This window comes from Trichosurus vulpecula, chromosome 1, assembly GCF_011100635.1.
Source record: "Trichosurus vulpecula isolate mTriVul1 chromosome 1, mTriVul1.pri, whole genome shotgun sequence".
Taxonomy (NCBI): Eukaryota; Metazoa; Chordata; class Mammalia; order Diprotodontia; family Phalangeridae; genus Trichosurus; species Trichosurus vulpecula.
Window position 1 is genome coordinate 360,836,915 of NC_050573.1, and position 22,844 is coordinate 360,859,758.

Sequence of the window (22,844 nt, forward strand, 5' to 3'; positions counted from 1 at the left end):
CCTTACCCTGCAAAGCTGAATAGAACCCTATGTGAAAAAATATATGTGTATATATGTATGTATATACATACACATATACATATATGTGTATGTATATACCTATACCTATACATCTATATACGTTTAATGGAATAGAGGACTTCCAAGTATTTTTTATTTAAAAATCAGAACTGAGTTGGAACTTTGAAGTACAAAAACAGGAATCAGGAGAAATCTATAAAGGTAAATTTCTTCAAATAGTTGGAGCTGTATGATGATGATCTACTATTCTAAAGTAGGAAAAATGCAATGTCTTTAATGGGTATTAAGATAATTAAATAAGAAAAATGGAGACAGTGGAGATGGATTGGTTCTGTTCTGATTATTTTAAGAAAAGAGAGAAGGTAGAAGAGATATGCTAGTGTAGAAAGGAAGAAGAAGGGTTTTTATTATGCTGTATGACATGATGAAAGAGAAGTTTTCAGAGAATCCTGGGTAATACGGAATGATAGAGTGAAGGGAGCTGACCCAGGAAAACAATCTATACAAGGACAACAACGTTGGAAAGAAAAACAATTTTGAAAGTCTTAAGAAGTCTGATCAATGCAATGGTCAAACCATGTCTCCAGAGGACTGATGATGAAGTGTGTTACCTACTTCCTGACAGCAGTAATGGATACAAGGTTCAGTACCATATCTATATTGGGGTTACAATGTGTATTGGGCACTTCTATTCGTAATTATCACTCATGAAATTTTTTAAAGTATAGTTAATATGCTCCACGTTTGAAGTCAGGAAAGCATACGGTCCATTTTAGAAAGATTTCCATGAATTTTGGGTTTTAAACAATTTAAACTCTTGCATTTAAAGAGTTAATTCATAGCTACCAGAAGGACTCACTTATGAAAGACTCCAGAAAGCTGAGTTTCCACTAGATTCAATACTCTGGTGGAGGATATTGTTTTGGTTACTAAATTTTTTTCGCTCATCTTTTCTCCCTAACTAGATATAAGAGCCTCATAGGTCAGGATTAAACTTTATTGAATACCCCATAGCATCCAAAAAAAAAAAACCCACTAGATGTGTGTAATAGATGCTTGAGAAATGTTTATTGATTAAAGATTACATCTGTTGTTTTAGACCCTACTACTAATAATGAGGGGGCAGCTAAGTGGAACAGTGAATAGAGAGCCAGGCCTAAAGTCAGGAAGACTCATCTTCCCAAGTTCAAATCTGGCCTTAGACACTTACTAGCTGTGTGACCCTGGACAAGTCATTTAGCCCTGTTCGCCTCAGTTTCCTCATCTGTTTAAATATAGACTGGAGAAGGAAATGGCAAAGCACTCCAGAATCTTTTCCAAGAAAACCCCAAATAGGGTCATGAAGAGTCAGATACAGCTGAAAAAAAAGACTGGACAACAACAAATAATGAGGAGCCCCATTTTTCCTTCTGTGATCAGGGAAGTGTATGTGGACAAATAGTAAGAACAAGTCATCTTTAATATGAGTAATTGAGGGTAGAGATGGTTTTATTTTCTCCTTTGGTGGTCCTGGGTTAGGGCTGGGAGGGTGAGACAGCAGAGCCAAGATATCATTACAGTTTCCCCATACAACTTCCCTTCATTAATACTGGCATATCCAGGGCAGTGACTCTACCCCAACTGAGCATAAGACAATCTCCCTCAGATGGCATGGAAGATGGAACTGAGGGAACATTATTTATGCCTCCTGAAGGTGAAGAAGAAAATCATAATCAGCATAAAATGTGTTTTACATTTTATATTAAATGTTATTAACATATATTACTAATTAGTACTAGAAAAACAACAAAAATATTTATGATGGCATAAATGTACTATTACAGTATAGCCATAGCTTGTGTCTATTGTTCCTTTCCCTGAGGAAAATAGAATGTTTTTCTTCGTGGGCCTGAACCCACAATTGAGAAGGGGATAAGATTTCCATTTCTGGAGGACCTCTGACTTCTTTTTTATGCTCTTTGTGTGTGGGAAGAAGTAATTTTCCAAATAACCTTGAAATGAATTAAAAGAATCAGTGACGTAAGAAAAGTGAGCAATTTATTACCTACTGAGATCCAGGTCCAGTGAATAATCTTTCTGTGACACAAAACCCTTGTAAACAAACAGGCAGCTCAGTGAGCATGCATATGCAAGATGCTGAGAGTTCTGATGGAACAGGTTTTATTGGTCCCCATTTCATGAAGAAATGAGCTTAGTAAATTTAGTAGCAGCAAGCTCCTAGCACAATGCATTCAAAACATTTTATCCCATTATTAACCTGAAGCTCAAAATGCCCCTGAGGTACATCTGGAATGCGGGAAAACAGGCCTGTTGTAGCTGTTACTAAGGCTAGTTTTGTGAGTGCTAAAAGGCTTCATTTTATTCTAATGGGATCGACTTTCCCTAAATCAGAGACTTGAGTGATAGAAGACAACATCTCACGAGCAAAGCCCCTCAAGATAATGTTGAGTTCATATCCAAAGTTCCTCCCTGGGAGCCAGATTTCTGCCAAATACTAGTTTATAGGGGATTTTTTTGAATAAATGTTTTTTAAAAAAGGTAACCCAAAAGTAGAGATGACCCATGCTAGAGATGGCCCATTCCCTGTCAGTGACATACAATATTGACCATGGTCCAGATCTGCTACACTGTCAACCTAGCGTGTGTGACATAAATAGGTGTAGCTATTCTAATGCAGGGACTTGTTCAGTCATTTCAATCGTGCCCAACTCTTTGTGACCCCATTTGGGGTTTTCTTGGCAAAGATACTGGAGCAGTTTGCCATTTCCTTCTCCAGCTCATTTTACAGGTGAGGAGCTGAGACAAACAGGGTTAAGCGACTCGCCCAGGGTCGCACAGCTAGTAAGTGTCTGAGGCTGGATTTGAACTCAAATCTTCCTAACTCCACGCCCAGCACTCTATCCACTGTGCCACCTAGCTGTGCCTAATGCAGGGACTAACAAGATCTTTATACTAAGCTTCACTACCAAAATGTATTGGTGCTATTGACAGGTCTGAGGCATAGACAGAAAAGAAATAAAAAGGGAGAAGAACAACAGGCAATAGGAAAGAGTGAAAGAGAGAAAGGAGATGACAGGATAGGGAAGAATGAAGGTGTCCTGACTAGATAGCTCCTGCTCTTCCACTGGTCTGATCTGCAATCAGCGTTCCCAGTGCCCCTTCTCTCTACTCCACCTAACAACTTTAAATATGAAGGCTACCACAATTGTCTAACATTCTGATTTCCCTAAAAGGAAACTTTTGGAGGCTATATAAGTTAAAATTTGTAGTGTAAGCACATTTCTTTCAGCCTCATTTCCTTTTTCTTTATAGATTAGAATAACATGAGTTTGAGTCAGTCAAGTGCTTATTCATACACACAGTCATCCCTTGATTATTCACACGTATGGAGAAAAGCAAAGATGTGGGTAATGCAGGATGGCATGTGATCCAATAGCCATTCATTTCTGGCTTTGGAATATCTTTCATACAACTTAAATTTGAATATATCTTCCCCTACAGGCCTAGGGCTCATCTCCATTTCATTATAACATGGTTGTGACCCTGAGATCTGAAAGCTATGTGATCAGAGCACAAGCTTCAGAATACTCTTCCAGTGATTAATTGTTTGTCTTTCGTCTAAGACCAACCTAATCAAATTTAAGTAAGAAATGCTTTACACCAGGTTGGCTACAGAGTGATAGATTCTTTGGCCATAGTAGCTCTCAAAGATGACCTGTTAAATTATAGGTTGTAATCCTCCACATTGGTGGATGAATTGCTCATACAGCTCATATAGATGAGCTTGTAAAGCCTTGAAATATTATTTACATATAAGATTTGACTGCAGGTGTAACTGATGTTCTGAAAATTAACTTCAAAAAAAAGTAAGCTACTCTGTGAAAACCTGACCGAGGAAGAGCTAGGACCCACTTCTTATTCAACTCTTTGCTTCAGCCATTCCAGTTTGCTTCTCTCAGCAGAGGTGAGGTAGTAAAGTATTTAGATTTCTACCTGAAAATATAAGCAGCAGGACTTGAGAAGTCAAAAATGTTTTAAAAGTAGGGTAGTGGTGAACCAGTGAGGTAGAGCCCCAGAACATGAGTTCCTTGAGGGCAGAAACTGTTTCATTTTTGTCTTTGCTTGGCACAGTATCTTACACAGAGCAACTGCTTAATAAATTCTTGTTGAGTTAAATAGTATTGACCACAGGCATCAGTAAAGGTTGTATTATACAAATGGTTCAGTTCAATATTCTGGAATTCTAGGGGCCTTTTGCATTTCCTTTTCATCTAGATCACATTCCCTTAATTCATACCTCAAAATCTCTTCTCGTTGTCTCAGAGGACCCGGGGTCAAATCCCACTTCTGACATTAATTGCTTATGTGACCTTGAGCCAGTGACTTAACCTCCCTGGACATCAGTTTCCTCATCTGTAAAATGAAGATGTTGAAGTAGCTAGTCTCTGAAATCTCTTCCAACTTTAATCTATGATCCTATAATCCTATATTCAATATTTCCTCTCTAATAATACTTTAGACCACTTTCTGCTGGAGGAGTTTATGTTCTTGGTCATTTGGCAACTGCAGCATATGATGAGACATACTAATGATGAGAGAAGGTCTTGCTGATTGATATATATTTTTGGTAGAACTTTCTGAGGGTTTTGCCTGATAACTTAATTCTAGTGGAACATCTGTATTGATACAGTAATGCCTGGGACCAGAGGCAGACTAGCATAGACCATTTGACAGCCCATCATTGCTTAATTAAGCAACGCAAGCCCTGATGGCCACTAGCGAATGAACCAGATAACAACAACAATGACAACAAATTATTAAAAGAGAGTGGTTGCAAAATGACAGCAGACTTTTAAAGTAGGATTCAGTGCCAAAATGTGGGTAGACTGTTTACAGATAATTGAGGACTCACTGTAAGTTTCTCTGATCTTGCAGGGTCTGACAATCAAACCCCTGGTGCAATGGCTGAAGGTGAAGAAGAGTGAGCACCGAGAACCGAAGCTCAATGAAAAGCTTCATGGCAGAGTAAGAACTCACAAGGGCAGTGAGATAGAAAAGAAGCCTTAGTATCAGTCAGGTGAATCAGACCGAGGAGCACCACTGGTGCCTGCATTTACCTAGAGATTGCCCTTTGTAATCCTGGCTTCCCTTTCATGTTGCCTTCGTGTGCTCCAGGCCATGAGATGGAGCCAAGGAAGCATTAGTTTCAAGACCTGTTAAGTTAATTCCTGAAAAAGAGTGACCCTCTTAATCTAATGGGAGGGACAAAGGAGAAGGAAGGAGGTGTTGAAATGGGAACATGAGCAAGGAGAGACTAAAGTGAGAAAAGAGAACACACAAAAAAACCCCACCAGTTTCTAAAGGATATTAATGGAAATACCTTCATTTTTAAAGGCTTTTGATCATATTCTCTCTGCCATTGAAGATATATCTGGACAAATAGGACACAATTACTTAAGAGACAAGTAAGTGGTTTTAGTTCCTCTTAATGAAGCTGAATATTTAAGAAAACATAACGTGTCTATTTGTCTCAGCTTCTATTTGTTCTATTAATTTTACTGTTTTAATAACTATTTCTTTTTACATGCTTGTTTATATCCTTAAATGTGTCTGTCTTTGTAAAAATCTAATCCTATGAAGGCCTTTTCAAATTAAGAATGCCCAAAGTCTTATTGGAAAATAAAAGATTTAAAAGTGATGTTGACAGTCAACAATATTTGTTGAGCACCCATTGCATTCAATAAAAATTGGGTTTTATTACAAAATTAATTTGTATTAGAGAATACAAAAGAAACGGAGGATCTCGTTTGAGATGTATGGAATAATTTAAGAACATTTATCAAGTAGCATAAAGATATTTTCATAATATAGCATAATCAGGCATATAAGCATAAAGCATAATTTCAAATAGTGTAAAAGTACAGAGGTTCAGAGAGACTTTGCATGTTAGAATCTTTGAATTAGAAGGGACTGTAGAGTCACCTTTGTGGAGGCAGCATGGTGGACAGGGAACTTGGTCTTGGAGCCTTTGACCCTGATGAACTGTGGGCCCAAGGGATAAATTCCCATCACCTATCAGAGCCTCAACTTTCTTCCCCATAAAACAGGAATGGTAAAACATTCCTCACATTATGAGGATTAAATATGATATCATATAAAGTGCTTTCAAACATAAAAGTGCTGTATAAATAGCTACTGTCTAGTCATTTTACAAACAAAGAAACTGAGGCCTGAAGATGCTGAAGATATTGTACCCACTCCAGCTGTCCAACATTTTTGTTTACATCTTTAGGTGGTCCAATTTTGATAGGAAAGTCCTAAGTAAATTACTGATGAGAAGATCAGCCCAAAAGTCCAGAGACCGGATTCTGAATGTTTTCCACGAGCTCAACCTGAAGGATGCTATTAGCTATGTCGCTGAGGTACTTTCAAAAAGTATTTTGGACTCTTGACCATAACCCTCATACTTTGTCTTTAGTTGCAGAACAATTTAATAATTCTGGGTGGCTGTTGTCTAATTGTGTTCCCTGTTTCTAGTTTTACTGAGTGGCATTCTTTGGAATTACCAAGGCTTAGTGCTACCTTTCCCACACTGTCTAACTGACAAGCCACAGGTTCTGAGCATCTCACTCTATTTCCATTCTTAAGGCTTCCTCTCGTTGCTTTGACAGCCATCCCTCAAAGGATGTCACCTGAGGAAGCCATCATTTTTACTCTCTTTCCTTGTCTTTCTCCAAAAATTATGCCTTTCCAAGATGCCTCTCAGTACAAAGATACCATAAGATACACACATATATACATTATTATATTACATCATATATTATTGTGATAATATATAATATTATATAATTAATATAGTATTTGTTGTAATCTTATTTATACTACATATGCATATTACATTATGTTTTATATTATTGTAGCAACACATAATATATTAATATTATATTATATATAGTCTTATATATTACATACTTATTTATTATGTTTTTAATTATTATATACAGTTTTATTGCAACTATAATTATATTTAATATTCTTACATGGGACTATCTAATATTATAATAACATTACATATTGTTGCAATAATATAATATTATGTATATGTGTGTATATGCAACCACACATACACACACGTATATATGTATATATACATATATTTGCACAAATAGCACATGCCTAAAATGAATCCCTTTTTACTTCTCCCTAGAAATTTCTTGTTTCCTTCAAAACTCAATTCAGGTACCACCTCTAGATGAAGCTATTCCTCATCCTTCCAGCTACTAGCGCTCTCCTCCCCCCAAATACCATATATTATTTTTTATATATTTTGAATATTTATATATATACATATACAATACATGTATTCATATAAATATATATACACATACATACATATGCATATACAGACATATACACACACCCCTCCCCTGATGCATGCATGGTAAGCTCCTTGAGGTCAGAGACTGTTTCATTTTTTTTTTTCATAACCAACACATATTTTGGAAACAGGAAATAAGCCAGTTCAACTGGGTTGTAGAATACATGTAAATACCTTTACAATCTGCCTCCAGTCTACTTTTCCATACTTATTATATGCTGTTCTTCTTCACAGAGTTTGTCATATAATAGGCTCTTAATAAATGCTTATTGGTTGGTTGATTGATTGATTAATAGAAATCAATACAAAATGCAAACAAAGGCAACGTAAGATAATTTCAGGAATTAGGGCACCGGCAGGAAAGGCTTCATGTAGGAGGTAGCACTCAAACTGAGCTTTTAGGGAAGTGAGGCCTTCTTGAAGGTGGAGATGAAGCCTGAATTCTAGATAGGAGGACAACCAAGGCATGGAGAGAGGAAATGGAAAGTCACATATGAGAAAAAGGAAACAGATCAGTCCAGCTGGGTTGTAGAGTACATGAAGAAGAGTAACATAGAACAAGCCTGGAAAGATAGGTTGGAATAAAATCATCAAGGATTCAATGCCAAATAGAGGAGTTTCTATTTTATCCTAGCAGTAATAAGGAGCCGTGGGAGCTTTCTGAGCAGAGGACTGGCTTCAGTCAATCAACAAACATTCAATAAGCCCCTACTATGTTCCAGGCACTGTGCTAGGTGCTACAGACACAAAGACAAACATGAAACAGCCTTAGCCATCAAGGAATTTATGCTCTCTTTAGATGGTTAGATCTGTGCGTTATCGAAATGTCAATTTGACCATTGGGTGGAGAATGGATTAGCAAGGGGAAAGCTCTGCAGGGGAACCAGTTAGGAGGCTTTTGCCGTAAGAGGGTGAGAGGTGTCAAGATAACATAGGTGCAATCCCACTGGAGAGGCTTGCCCAGGGCTTTGCCTGCTACCTCTTTAAAACCTTCATACATATCCTGCCTATAATAATAATAATAATAATTAATAATAATAATAATGGCTAACATTTATATAGTACCTATGTGTCAGGCACTGTGCTTTATAATCACTATTTTATTTGATGCTCACAACAACCGTGGGAAGTAGGTATTGTTATTATCCCCGTTTTACAGCTGAAGAAACAGAGGCAAAAAGAAATTAAGTGACTTCCCCAGTGTCTGAGGCTGGATTTGAACCCACATCTTCCTGTCTACAGCCCCTGAGCCCTACCCACTGTGCCACTAAGGTGACCTGACAAGATTCTGATATTGTTCTGCTTCTCTCTCAGCCACACTGCAACCTAACAGACCCTGCTCCGGGCGGCATCATCCCTAGGCACCTTCCGAAATCTCAGTGCAGTGCTACCTCTGCCTGGCCACGACTGTTTTGTCTCCCAGTTTCCTTATTCTGCACACATCATAGGCCCTTTGTACTCACACTGGCACCTATTATCACTTGCCCATGTTGCTGAGACTCACATGCTTTTCTGACGTTGCCAGACTCAATTCCAGGATTGATTATTTTCATATAGTCATAGGTTTTAGCGATGAAAGGGACATTGGCTGTTCAATTTACAGTTGTGGAAATTGAGACCCAGGAAGATGAGGTCACTTGCCCTAGAACCCATGTCTTCTGAGTTCTAGTCCAAAGAGCTCTCCTCACCTTCAGTGTGATCATCAGAGTCCCATTACTTTTGGGACAAGTACAAGGGTATGATCAGGAAAGGGCTGTTAATGTACTGTCAAGGACAAAGCCATCACTGACCTTGTAGTGTAGGCATCACTGCCCAGGCCTTTTGTGTATGCTATGTCTAAGCTATGTACCTTTCACCATGGCCCTGTTCATAAAATTTTCCCTAGGGACAACGTCAGTACAGGGAACAAAACAGTCATGTAGGGATAGCCATTCAGTTAACCAGATTCCCCAGCAGTACATTTTTAGTCACAAAGAAGTCTCACACAGCCCTCTCGCTTTCTTTCTTTCCAAAACAAACAGCTCAGTCAGCACAGTTCAGTGCCTCCACGCCAACCCAAGAGCTGAGTGCTCCCATTTATTTTTTCTCTCTCTCCTGCTGCCTACAGGCTGTTTTGGAGTGGGAGGAGAAGCTGATGTTCTTGTTAGAATGGTAGACTTTCCTGCTCCACAGATCAATCAAGGGATGGCCCCTTTCATAAAAAATTTTTAAAAAATCAAACTGAGAAGGGAAGACCCTCAGGGTTGCTGACCAAAAGAGAAACAGTTACTATTTACATTCACTCTGAGCCAGGAGGGCCCAAAAAGTAACCATTAAGTGGCACTTGGGCATGGACCTATCGTTGACCAATCCCTGAGATCGACAGAGAATTGGGTTTAACATTTGGTCTTCGAAAAAGAAATATAGCCAGTAAACCCCAAGTTAACTAGGTAGCTTTAGGCCATCAAAAATTTCCCTTTCTTTGGGCAGAACACCCTCAGGTAAGGGGAAAGGAGAGCACAGGACAGGACAGGACAAGGGGCCGTCCCTTCATTCACTTCTTAAAGAAGCCTGTTCACTGAATGGGCACTGCCTTACTCAAAGTGAGCCCTTGAAAAAACCTTAGCTTAAAAGGGCCAGGGTCTCCCATTGCATCCTGGGCCATCTTCAGTCATCCTGATGAATATAAAGCCACAGGACGCAGATGCCTCTGGAGGAGAAAGTGAGGCTGGTGACCTTGCACAGCCCTCCCTTACTCAAATCAAAGTCAGCTGCAAGTCATGTCATCATTTCCCTGATGTCACAGTCCTCTTCAAGAATGAAGGACAAACCGCAACCACAACATATACTCTTATTATGATCTGGCTTAGCATACTCTCAAACCAGGCTCTCTAAAGGCTTACTTTCTTTTCAGGAACTTTTTGCTGTTTCATAAGGTGATACTACTTATCATCTTTCATTACCTCCCTTTCTCTACCACCCCTCCCTGTAACATTTTTGGGAAAAAAATAGCTCCTAACCAGCATGACCTTGACCACCATGTTTCTTATCCTTTCAAATCATACCTTGGACCATAACCTTTCATTTCCAAGGAATGTTCTGTCCAACTATTCTGTTAATTTCCTTGCATTATCAGCATCTAGGCATGTGAGGAGATTCAACATGTACCTATACTATGTCCACTTACATCTCTCACACTGTGCTTACTCCTATCTTTATGCCTTCCTAGTGCTATTGCCTCAGCCCAGATCTGGGGTGGGGAACCAGCCGCCTCAAGGCTACATGTGGCCCTTTGACTGAACCCAAACTTCACACAGCAAATCCCCTTAATAAAAGGATTTGTTCTATAAAACTTGGAGTCAGCCAAAAGGCCTCACCCAAGGACCTAGAAGGCCACGTGTGGCCTCGAATGTCCTGGCCCAGAATGTCTTCTTCCCTCAGTTTTTCTCATATGTGTCATACCCATCTTTCCATGACCACCTGATTATTTTTATTGAACTTAATTTAATGCTTGCAACTTCAACTTCGGGACTCAATGTTACAGCCTAGGAATAGGAAGATTTGTTATGCCCTCATGGGGCTGACAATAGTATAATGAAATGATACTTCCCTTACTATTGGAATAAATTTGATGTTACTACTGTGTTGTTATTTCCAATGGATCTTAACACTGTAGGGGCAGCTACGTAGTGTAGTGGATAGGGTGTCAGGCCTGGAATCAGGAAGACTCATCCTGAGTTCAAATCTGGCCTCAGACACTTACTAGCTGTATGACCCTGGGCAAGTTACTTAACTCTGTTTGCCTCAGTTTCCTCAACCGTAAAATGAGCTGAAGAAGGAAATTATGAACTACTCCAGTGTCTTTGCCAAGAAAACCCCAATGGGGTCATGAAGAGCTGGAGATGACTAAAAATGACTGAACGACAACATGGCACTGTAAGGGGCTTCATTCAGGTGGACATTCTCTAGCAACAGCAGACAGCTTATATTTGTGAAGAGGGAGGTCGGGAGAGTTAGCAACTGGGCTGGGACAGGTGTCAAACATTTAATTTTATCCAGGTACTATCCCCCTTTCCCAGCCTTGCAGATAGGTGGAGAACAGAAATTTTAATGGAAGTGGAACTTGATGTAAAGAGAAAAAAAAAGAAACAAAAGAAAAAAGTAGATCTGGGAGCTCTGGTTTGGTGAGCCTTTAAACAGGCCTTCTGCATAGAATGCAGGGCATTTAGCCACATGGCAAGCAGGGCCGGGCCTAAACACTGGTTAGGTAGGAAGAGGGTGCTTCTGGAAAGCTATTCCAGTCTCTATGGCTAGATTAAGAATATCATAGAATGGCATCTTTATTCTGCAGTTCATTTATTCTGAACTCTTGCAAAATTGTTCATTTATTAACTAGTCCTGGGAGGATAATTGTATCTATTTGCACATTCTCACAAACCTTCCTCCTCTCTCAGTGCATGTGTGCTTATCAGAAGAAAAACTTGTAAGTTGCTGTATTCAAAATGAACCCAGCGATAGCATGAACATTTTGCCAAATGGGGCTACTGAAGAGAACATTAAATAAATGAAGCCAACACTCATTAAAGCCCAGCCCCATGGAGCAGAAGGACATTCCCGTGACCATCCTACATGGTGTCTACACCCTGAGTTCTTTGCTCTTTTGATTGTTTGGCCCTATTTGAAAGTCATTTTGTGTTTGTCAGTGGAAAATATGACCCAAGTTCAAAAAAAATTGACTACCTAGATCATCTAGAATTGCACCAGACAGGGTTGAAACCAATAAAGCCATATAAGCAACATTATTTCATCATTCTAGCATCTAGAATTGCACCAGACAGGGTTGAAACCAATAAAGCCATATAAGCAACATTATTTCATCATTCTAGGGCAAGGGGTGAGTTCCCCTTTAGGTGGAGAAAATAGAAAACTAGTTGCAGGCTGAAATTCAGATATCAAGAGCCTAGAAGACTCAGGTTCCTGGGACGTAGTGCCACATGCAGGCATGTCATGTTGTACTGGATACTGTGTGAGGTCAATTAAATACATACAGCTCCTGTGGACTGAGAGCTTCCCATCTAAAATGGCATTTTAAAAATTCAGGTTTTTCATAAAGATAAAATAGCAAGGGAAAAAATCCAGACATAATGAATAGTCCCAACGCTCAAGATCATCTTGCATTTCAAAGTCTTTTCTCATTTCCAAATGTGCTGGGATCCCCTAGGGTTAGTGAAAACAAGGAGAAATTGTCTTTGGCACTATCTTTCCTTTTCACCTTCTCCTTTCCCCTTTTGTGCAGCATCACTCCTGTCTGGCAAGTAACCCCCAACAGTACCCTATGTTAGCTAGCTTTCTCACTCTTCCTCCTCAAAAGAAGTAATTGATGTTTAGTCTGGAGGAAAAAGATATAATACATGGTTGCCTTCAAGTATTTGAAAGGTTATTACATGGAAGAAATATTAAAATAATTCTGTTTGACTAAGGACTAAGAGCAATGAATGAAAGTTGCAAAAAGCTAAAATGTGTCTCTAACGAAAAACTTTATGACAAAGTGGAAAGGTCTGCTTCAGGAGGTACTGAGTTCCCCTTTATCAGAAAGCTTTAAGCAAAGATTGTATGGCCACTTGTCAAGTGTTATGGAGGGATTCTTTTTCGTTATGGATTGGACTAGGTAGCTTCTGATATCCTTCCAATTCTGAGATTCCGTGATTGTGTGATTCTGTGAAACTAAGTTTCATAGGTAAATTGGATGGCTTTGTATACAAGATGAGGCATTTGGATCTGATCCAATAAAAGACTTTTCAGCAAGGTATGACATAATGAAAGCGTGTTTTAGAAAGATAATTCCAACAGCCATGGGTGTGGTGAACTGGAAAAGGGGAGACAGGAGATAGAGAGAAAAAGAGAGAGAGAGACAGAGACAGAGAGACACAGAGAAAGAGAGACAGTGAGAGAGAAAGGGAGAGAGAGAGAGAGAGAGAGAGAGAGAGAGAGAGCTCTTCAGAAGCCCACCACAGAAATCCAAGAAGGAGACAATGAAGATGTAGAGTGACTACTGGGGTGGAAATGGAAGTGGAGAGGAAAGGGTGACTCTTAGGGCACAGATGATCTATTTACTTGGAAGTTCTATGAGTCAATTTACAATTGGGAGTGGCTCCAAAAATAAGCCATAACATGAGAGATTACTCTGTACTCCCCTCTGGAAGATGAACATACCTTTAATGACCATGTGACCTAGTAACACAAAAACAATTTATGGAAGTATTTTTGTTGGTTTAAATAAAATCCTGTGGGCCAAGCCCAAAGCCTCCTACATCGACAAGAGGCTGTGTATATCTCTGATATATAATCCATATGTATAAATGTGGTAAATATTCACTAAAACTTTAGGCTAATTTATTAAAGGCCACTTTAAATCAAGTTGATAATCTGAAAAAATATTCAATTTTTCAAATATCCTAAAATTCATGTTTTCTATAAATTTGCTCAATCTAATAGAGGTAGCATGCAGTAGTGGATGGCGAGCTTTTCTCAAAGCCAGGATGACCTAAATGCAAATCACTCTGCTTCTGACAAAACTGACTGCGTGATCCTAGACAAGTGACTTAACCTCTCATTGCTCTAGGTAACTATAAGTTGCCAAAACATGTCAATCTATACTGGTGAAAGGAGTTTCCTCACCAAGGAGTTCCCTGTACCAATGACACAAGTCTTGTCCCTGTCCCTAATAAAGTGTTAAGCTGATAACAATCCTACTTCATAATTGGCGCATCCATTGGTATTCTTCTAAAGTGCTCATAAACAGTCTCCTAAGCAAGGTCTCGAAGTCTTACTTACATCACTAATTGGCTTCCCAATCTTTTCTTTCTATAGAAAGCAAAAATCAGAAGTTATAGTGGATGGATTTAGAGTTGAAAAAAGACCTTAAATAGCATCTAACTGAGCCTCCCTCATTTTTCCAATGGAGAACCTAAAATGGGATCTAAATGAGTGATTTCACTGAATTCATATCAAATTTTTTCTGGGGATAGTTAGGTGGCGCAGCGAGTAGAGCGCCAGCCCTGGAGTCAGGAGGACCTGAGTTCAAATCTAGCCTCAGACACTTGACACTTACTAGCTATGTGACCTTGGGCAAGTCACTTAACCCCAATTGCCCTGCCTTCCCCCCTCCAAAAACAAATTTGCCTTTTTTATTTATCAACATCCAGTTAAGCAGCATGGGGAGTATTTAGTAACTATTTGGCCTTGAGTTTTCTGAATCTCAGTTTCTAAAGTATTCCTTAAGTTAATAATATTTGCCCTCTAACTGGAAACATATCAGCTCATTTTTGAAGAACAAGAGGTGGTGATGGAATCATTGCTTGTACTGATTTATGGTGACCTGGAAGAGCTGAGTATCAGCAAATGGTCCCTTAGAGCAAACCGTGGCAGCTATTTCTGACGTTAGTGCAGGCAAGGGACAGATAAGGCAAATTTTGCAGGAACTTTATGACTTCCACTCTTCCTTTGATAGTAATGCCAACAATACCCAACTATCAGTCCGCCACGTGTTGGATGAGACAAGACAAACTGCCTATGTAGGAAGCAACAGCAGTAAAACTTTCTCACTGCATTGAAATCCCCAAAGCTTGGGGGGATGACTGTCACTATCCAGACCACCACTTTCCAAATGTGGCCAACTCCTGCTAGTGAAATTCCACATATCCAGTGCAGAGGAAACAGCAACAACTCAACTGCTGATTCTTTTTAAGAGAGCTCTCCTTTTTGCTTGCTGCATAGAGCAGGAAGAAGAGGAAGAGAATAAAGCTAATTGCAGGTAGTAAAGGATTAAAGAGGAGAGAATTTGGAACTCAAAAAAATGTTAAAAATTGTTTTTACATGTAATTGTGGGGAAAATATATTTTTTTAAATTAAAGAGAAAAAGAATCTCTCCCAATGACAAAGCTAGACAAGTAGAAGCCAGGCAGTGAGAGATTGTAAATGATGATTCCAAAAAAAGCACATATTAATAATAATAATAATAGCCAACATTTAAATAGCCTTTACTATGTGCCAGGCACTGTGCTAAGCCTTTACAAATATTATCTTATTGGATCCTCACAACAACCCTGAGAGGTAGATGATGTTATTAGCCACATTTTACAATGAGGAAACAGAAGGAAACAATATACAAATTAAAATAATTTCTGAAGGAAAAATAGTTTGCTGAAAGGAAAGCACTTTGTAAAGTGTTGCATAAGTGTAAGGAGCTATTGTCAGCCATTTCACAGGGTGGTGGTGAAGATCAAATAAGATAATGTACTTAAAAGTGATTCAAAAACCCTAAAGAAACCTAAAGAAGTGAGGGAATATTGACAGAGATATTTCTAGTGGAATGCAAGGCATTCTCCTTTTGACATCTTTGGTGTTCACTGTCTATCACAATCTTTATCTACCTGTTAAAAGGTGCTAAGGAAACTCCATGAAAAAGATGATAAATTCTGGTCCCTTTGTGACTGTGACCCTCTCAGAACAGGACGGTAAATCCTACCACATGGTACTAGGTGCTATTAAATCCTTGCTCTTCCTGAAGTGCTCACATGGTTCTCAGATTACAAGAGCCCTCACGAACACTCTGCACTATCAAAGGTCACGATTATCAAGGATCAAAGCCAGTGCTGTTCCTGTACAATGATTTCGGTTATCTCCCAGTGAAAAACATGCCCCACAGCATGGAGCCTTGGTCCCGAGTGCCCTTTATTCACAGCAGGAGGTGGCTGGTAGCAAGTGTAGTATAATGGAAAGGGCACTGAATTTGAAGCCAGAGGGCCGATCCAGGATTTAATGACCACTCACCACCTGTGTCATGCTGGGCTAGCCATTCAAAGTTTCTGTGCCTCTGTTTTCTTTTCAGAAGTGGGAGAGGTGGATGAGACGATCTCTAAGGTGTTTGCTGGCTCTAGAATGACCCATGCTCTTGTGATTTGACTGTGGGTCCAAATCCAAATGTCTTTTAGGAAAGCATCACGAGTATACAGCTCCCGCTGGAAACCTAAAAACACTCAAGAACCAATCTGTGGGACTTGTATTTCTGAGCAAGCACTCAAGCCTTTGGAATTGTGGGTTGTCCTGGACCCCAAAGCTCTACTAATAGCCAATAGCTTGGGGAGGCTGCCAGAAGGAGAGAGGAAGGTGACTGCTGGATAATAACTAAGAAACACCTACAGCTCCTACTGTCAAAACTCCCACCCATCACCAAGGCAAAGACATTGGGTCTGCACTCTCCAATTCCACATCTCCTTTAGAGTGCCTTTCTGTGACTTCTTTTTCCTTCAGGACAGTCCTTACTGCTCATTTTAAGCCGAATCCATGAAACTAAAAATATTGGGGCTTGGGCAACATGAGCACACAGCATTCCCTTTCTCCTTCTTCTACCCCAACTCAGCCTACCCCAAACTCTAACCCTACTCTCCTCTTGGTGGCCTTATGTGTAGCTAATTAAATACTGAGGAGAAACTTTGTAGAAGCCAACATTTGCTCATGTGACTTGATAAAAAGAATAGTTTTCTGGTTGTAAGTGAGAGGTGACATTTAATATACATTTTAAATGTAAATTTGATACCAAAGACAATACAATAATATTCAGTAATATTTTTCAGGAGCTTAAAATGAACTGTTCTCTCCCACATGGACTTTCCACCCCCCACCCCGGGTTCTTTCTTGCACTAGGTAATTATTAACTATCTAACTGGTTAGTTAAAGCAGCCGTTCAAGAATCTTAAAAATTTGAATTATATTACAGCTTCTGCATTAGTTTGGGCTTCTCCCCCACCCCTCTCTCCCTCTCTTCCTCGCTCTCTCTCACCCCCTTCTCTTTCTCTTTGTTCCCTTCTCTCTCCCCTTCCCCCTCCCCTCTCTCTCTCCGTGCTTTAGTTCCTCTTCCCCTCCCTCCATCTATCCCTTCCCATCTCTCTCCCCTCTTCTCTCCCTCCATCTTTTTCGTCTTCTTCTTCTTCTTCTTCTTCTTCTTCTTCTTCTTCTTCTTCTTCTTCTTCTTCTTCTTCTTCTTCTTCTTCTTCTTCTTCTTCTTCCTTTCCTCCTCCTCCTCCCCCTCCTTCTCCTCCTCCTCCTCCCTCTTCTTTTTCTTTTCCTCCTTCTTCTCCTCCTTCTTCTTCCTCTCTCCTCTCTTCCTCTTTCTCCCCTTCTCTCTCTCCATCTGTCTCTTTTCTCCTCTCTTCTCTTCCTTTCTCTCACTCCTCTCTCCCCTCCTTCTCTTCCCCCCCTTTAGCCCTCTCTTCCCCTCAGTCCTTCTCTCTCTCTCTTCCCATCTTTCTCTCCTCTTCCTCTCTTCCTCCATCTTTCTCTTCTTGCCTCTTCTTCTTCTTTCTCTCTCTCTCTCTCTCTCTCTCTCTCTCTCTCTCTCTCTCTCTCTCTCATTTTCAGTGCTCTAGTATTTCCCTCCTTCCCCTGAGCATGCAGTAAATACGTCCAAGATGGTAAAGAACAGGATGCTGTTGGCTATCTCTGACCCACCTAAAGCTCTCAGAAGTGTCAACTTCCCCAGATGAAAGGTCAGTTACAGAATGAAAGAATCTCAGAGTATGGCTCACCCCTGACCAAGAATTCCATCTACATGTCCAACAAGTGTTATCCAGTCTCTTCTTTGAGGTGAGGGGCTTCCCTTGCCCCATGGGGCAGCCCATCCCACTTTTGGATCATTCTCATTGTTAGGGAGCTTTTCCTCAAACCAAGCTGGAATCTGTCTCACTGCATCTTCTACCAATTATTCGCACTTTGATTCAATAGCAACACTTTAAGATTGATGAAGCTCTTTCCTCCTAACAACTCCATGAAGAAAGTTGTGTAAGCATTCTGACCCATATTTTAAAAGAAGCAGCTGGGACATAGTAGCTTGTGCCTAGTCACACCACAAATGAGGAAGCACTGGACCTGGCGCACAGACCCATGATTCCTAACCCATAGACCAGGACTCTTTCCACTACTCCAAGCTGTCCCATACTGACTCCCCTCATGGGAGCTGGGACTAGTGTGGCAGGAACGTTCACTTCTTCTCTAGGCTTGCAGATATACTGTACCTATCATTTAGAACTTTGATTAGATTGACCTTTCATTCCCAGAAGGATGATTGGGTAGCCTGAGAGGAGAGGGCAGTGAGCTTATAAATGATTGGTTCTTATTAACAAAGAGTCAAGGCTGATTTCCAACCCCACAATCAATATTATGCACTACTCAGTTTGACTAACATGAAACATTTCTCCAAATCCATAACAGGGAGAGCGAAGAGGGTCCCTGGCATTTATCCGTTCGCCAAGTACTGACAACATTGTCAATGTGGACTTCAGCACCCCTCGTCCGTCTACTGTAGAAGCCTCAGTCTCTTACTTACTGTAAGTATTCTGTTCACTGGGTTTTCTTTCAGTAGAAAGCATGTCAGATGGATGAGTGTCTGGGTACATGTGCAGAAGGGACTGTGAGTGGATAGGTCAGGAGCAATCTATGTCTGTGGTCTCCCATCCCTCTCCATAGCCTTGAAAGTGACACCAAAGTTTTTCTCTTTCAATGGTGTTGCTGACCAGCTTTAACGAAGAAGAAAAGAAACTAATAGGAAAGGAACAGTCTTTGTCCTGGTGCCTAATGTTCTCTTGAGACCTGTGACAAGCATAACAGTCAGTTAATCAATGAATGCGCTGATTATGTATTTAGTCCTGGGCTAAGGTGCAGTTGGATTGCTTACACTTAATCACGATTGTGTTTTCTGGCAAGGATCCACTCAGAAAGGGAAGAAGGAAAGTAGTGGGGAAAGCTACATCAGTCCAGTCTCCTTCCTCTTATGCAAAACAATCAAGTCAAACTGTGCTTGTCTTCCCATTTCTAAATGATAATAAAATGAAACAGGGTCACTTAGGGGACAGGCATCAAAGGCAGCAGCGGAAAATGTCTGGAATCATTACCCTGGCTCTACTGCTCCTGGAGCATAAAACGTTAGAGCTAGCAGGGTTCAGAGACATTCCCAACCCATCACCCTTTCCTTTTCTAAATGGAGAACTAGGCCTGTGTATTCACTTGGTACCATGAGTCAGCCGAAGCACTTTTCTACCTATGAGTTAAGAGGGAACATAACTTGGGCTGAAAGAATTGTGGCCTTTAGGCCCTGGCACAGTCATGCTCTTTCGTGATCACAGCAGTCCATACTTACTCATAGTTGAGAAATAATACATTTTGTTTGTTTGTTTCCTTTTTGAGGAGAGAAAATGTCAGCACGGTTTGCCTGGACATGCAGGCTTTGGAGCAGAGGAGAAAGAGTATTCGGGATACAGAGGACACTGTCACTCACCACACACTGCAGCAGTATCTTTATAAACCCAGACAAGAGGTGAATGGTCACTGTATACGCCAGCCATACCCAGAGTTTTTATTAGTGCTGATACTTTGGACTTCTTTGATAGGCTTTGATAGTCTTAACAAATTAACAACACTATTCAGCATAACTCCTTTCAAGCAGGGAGCAAGCTGACATAAAGGTGTACCTTCCCTTCCCCACCCCCAACATGTCTGCAAATGAGGGCTGCTGTGAACACACCCAGGGCCTAAATTCCCTCTCTCACACCCCAGCCCAAAGCAGCTGGAGTTGGGGTAGGAAGGGATGGAGAGCAGTTGGGAGAGGGAGCTAGTGAGCCTGTTCTGCCAGCATTGTCCAGCATGGTTGACCCCATGAACAAGCAGAGGGTTTTGCTCCATCAAAACCCTGCCTCCTTCTTTCCGCAGTCACGCAGACAAAAACTGAGCACATAATTTAGCGTCTGTGGGCCCTTCCACTATGTTGAATTGGGAAGGTCCAAAAAGAGTGAATGACTTGTGAGGGTCAATGAGTGACTTCTGAAAGGAAGTTCCTGGGTTTTGCTACATCGTTCTTTTGCTTCTGCAAAAGCCAATGAGACAGTGAACTACAGTATTCCAGCTTAGGCCTATCAGTTTTGCTTTTTTTTGTCCTGGAATAATAAATTGCAAAACTAAAGATCCTCGTGCACCAGAGTGGATTTATTGAAGGGCTCTGAATAGAAAGCCGGTCAGAGTTGATGGGGAATGGACGCCCTAGTATTGGTCATTGAAGAGAAGTTGGTTAAACCCATGAAGTACCTTAGGGTTCCTAAGTAATTCAAAGTCCTCTTAGCCGTGTGCATTGAGTCCAGCTTAATTACCTGTTCCTTTATGGCTTCATTTGTTTCCTTTTCCTTTCTGTAGTACAAACATCTCTACAGCCGGCATGAGTTAACAACAAATGAAGACGAGAAACAAGATAAAGAAATTTTCCACAGAACAATGAGGAAGCGCTTAGAGTCTTTCAAATCTGCCAAACTTGGAATAAACCAAACCAAAAAAACTGCCAAACTCTACAAGAGAGAGCGCGGCCAGAAGAGGGTAAGGCACGTAGCTATGTCTAGGACAGCATTCAAGGTAAACTACATGGGGAGAGTACTTTTGTACTATTTCCCGAAAAGAATTCAGTTGGAGGTGGTTCCATCTTGGACTCCATTCAAGGGAATTTAGTTATTAAGGTTAGTAGTTACTTATCATAACTTAGGTAGTTAATAAGATAGTTTCACCTCAAGTGAACAGGGTGGCATGAACCCTAAACAGAACACTGGAATGAGACTTGGGTTGGTGCAGTAGAAAGAATGCTGGGCATGGAACATGGAAGACCTGGGTTCGAATCCTACCCCTGGCACTTACCAGCTGCATGGCCATGAGCAAGGTGTTTAACTTCTCTGAGCTTCCCATTTCATCATTTGTAAAGTGGCAACACTAACACAGCGTCTACCTCACAGGATTGTTGTAAGGATCGGATGGGATAATACATGAAAACTGTAAAATGCCACGTGTTAGTTATTATTACCCTCGGGTTGTTGTCAGGATCAATCGTATAATGTATATAAAGTGCTTGGAAACCTTAAAGCTCTGAGAAAACATCAGCTATTATCATGCCCAGGTTCTATGTATTCAGTGCAATGCTTTCTGAAGTAACAGGTGTGTCTGATAAACTCTGAACTGTCACTCCATTTTTGTTTCTACAGAGAAACAGTAGCATACCAAATGGAAAAATACCAATGGAAAGCCCGACTCACGATTTTGCTTTTAAGGAGAAAGGTAATTGTTTAATTTATCACATGTCCTACAGACAAAATCTGACTGCTCTTGGCAGATCTACCCACTGGCAGATATTGCTGGGTAGGAGGGAGGGAGGAGATGGGGCAGGAGGAGGGGAATGCTGCTTGAGAGGCTCCCACCTCAAGCTCCTCAAATGACCCTTTCTGGAAAACTGGCTCCCTCTCTCAGCAAGCAACTCTTTAGTGCACTTTCCCAGCAGGATTATCAGAGCCCCCAGCAGCTCTTTCCCCAGTTCTAACATGACCGTGTTCCTCCTGAGTTCTCAAGACTGGTAAGAGAAGGAGAGGCCGGTCAATAATGGAGCGAGGTGGGGTGGGCCCAGGAGCCATAGGCAAGTCCTTCCAAATCCAGCCCCACACCCCAACCCCAGTCACCCCTTGGCTGGGAGATCCATAGGCCCACAAGAGTGAGAACCAGGAAGAGCAACAAGCAATGTTCTAGTGCTTTAATGCTAGTCGTCCAGCAGGGTTCTCCCCTCTTGGCTCCTCATGACTCAGAGGGGACCCTGGATCCTTAAAGGCCATCCCCAGCAGAACAGTAGCTCTCATGTAGGGCTGGCAACAGCCTCTGTCTATCATCCAGGGGCCAGCCTCAGCTCAGAAAGTCTCATCATCAGAAGGCTGGCCACCAAGTGATGAGTGGTTTATATGGCTACCACAACCCATTAAACCATCTCCTAAGGCATGTAAGAGTCCCAGTCTCCATTGGTGGAAGGAGTACCCATACCAATAAGCCCATGGACCCTTGAAGCACCAAAGTAATGGTATTCTTCCACTTTTCAGCAGACACAGAATGTTTCAGTTATCCCTCCAGTCCCCTTCTTTTACATTATGGTCTCCTCTATTTTCCTACTCCCTGTCTTTTCCCTTATACTCCTCAACTCTGACCTTCCCTAAACATCCAAAGTATGGATGGATAGGGGCATGTGGGATAGGTAAATGGTATTTGAGAAAAGATTATTGGAGTTCATTTTAGTCTCTTGTTCAATCCTTAACCAAAGCCACTTCCCCCCCTCCCTGCACCTTCCCCCACCCCTTTGAAAGTTATCATATGACTCACTGGTCTGCTTTTTCTCTAGAAACCACTCCCTGGATAAGGTTGTTTCTGGGAAATGAGTGTGTAACCATTATTGGTCTGTAGGAGGGGGACCCAAGATGAAAAACACCGTAGATTATGCAAAACCTTTTCGTGAGAAGTGGTATTTATTTTTGAACACTGTCTTGAATGGCCATCATTAACCACAATGATGAGCTTGACCCTGTGTTTCTGGAATGCAGAATTTGGCCATAATTTTTCCTTCCCT

At 40.9% G+C, this 22,844-nt stretch overlaps 1 protein-coding gene across 1 annotated transcript in view; it reads left to right on the plus strand.

The window, feature by feature from the left end:
* The window catches only part of SLC9A3 (solute carrier family 9 member A3), a 127,731-nt gene that overhangs the window by 103,366 nt on the left and 1,521 nt on the right, over positions 1 to 22,844 (plus strand). The window contains exons 8-14 of the mRNA XM_036740847.1: positions 4,957 to 5,046; positions 5,416 to 5,486; positions 6,314 to 6,443; positions 18,647 to 18,762; positions 19,619 to 19,748; positions 20,618 to 20,794; positions 21,448 to 21,520. Of these exons, the coding sequence (XP_036596742.1) occupies positions 4,957 to 5,046; positions 5,416 to 5,486; positions 6,314 to 6,443; positions 18,647 to 18,762; positions 19,619 to 19,748; positions 20,618 to 20,794; positions 21,448 to 21,520 (787 nt within the window). The remainder of the gene's footprint in view (positions 1 to 4,956; positions 5,047 to 5,415; positions 5,487 to 6,313; positions 6,444 to 18,646; positions 18,763 to 19,618; positions 19,749 to 20,617; positions 20,795 to 21,447; positions 21,521 to 22,844) is intronic.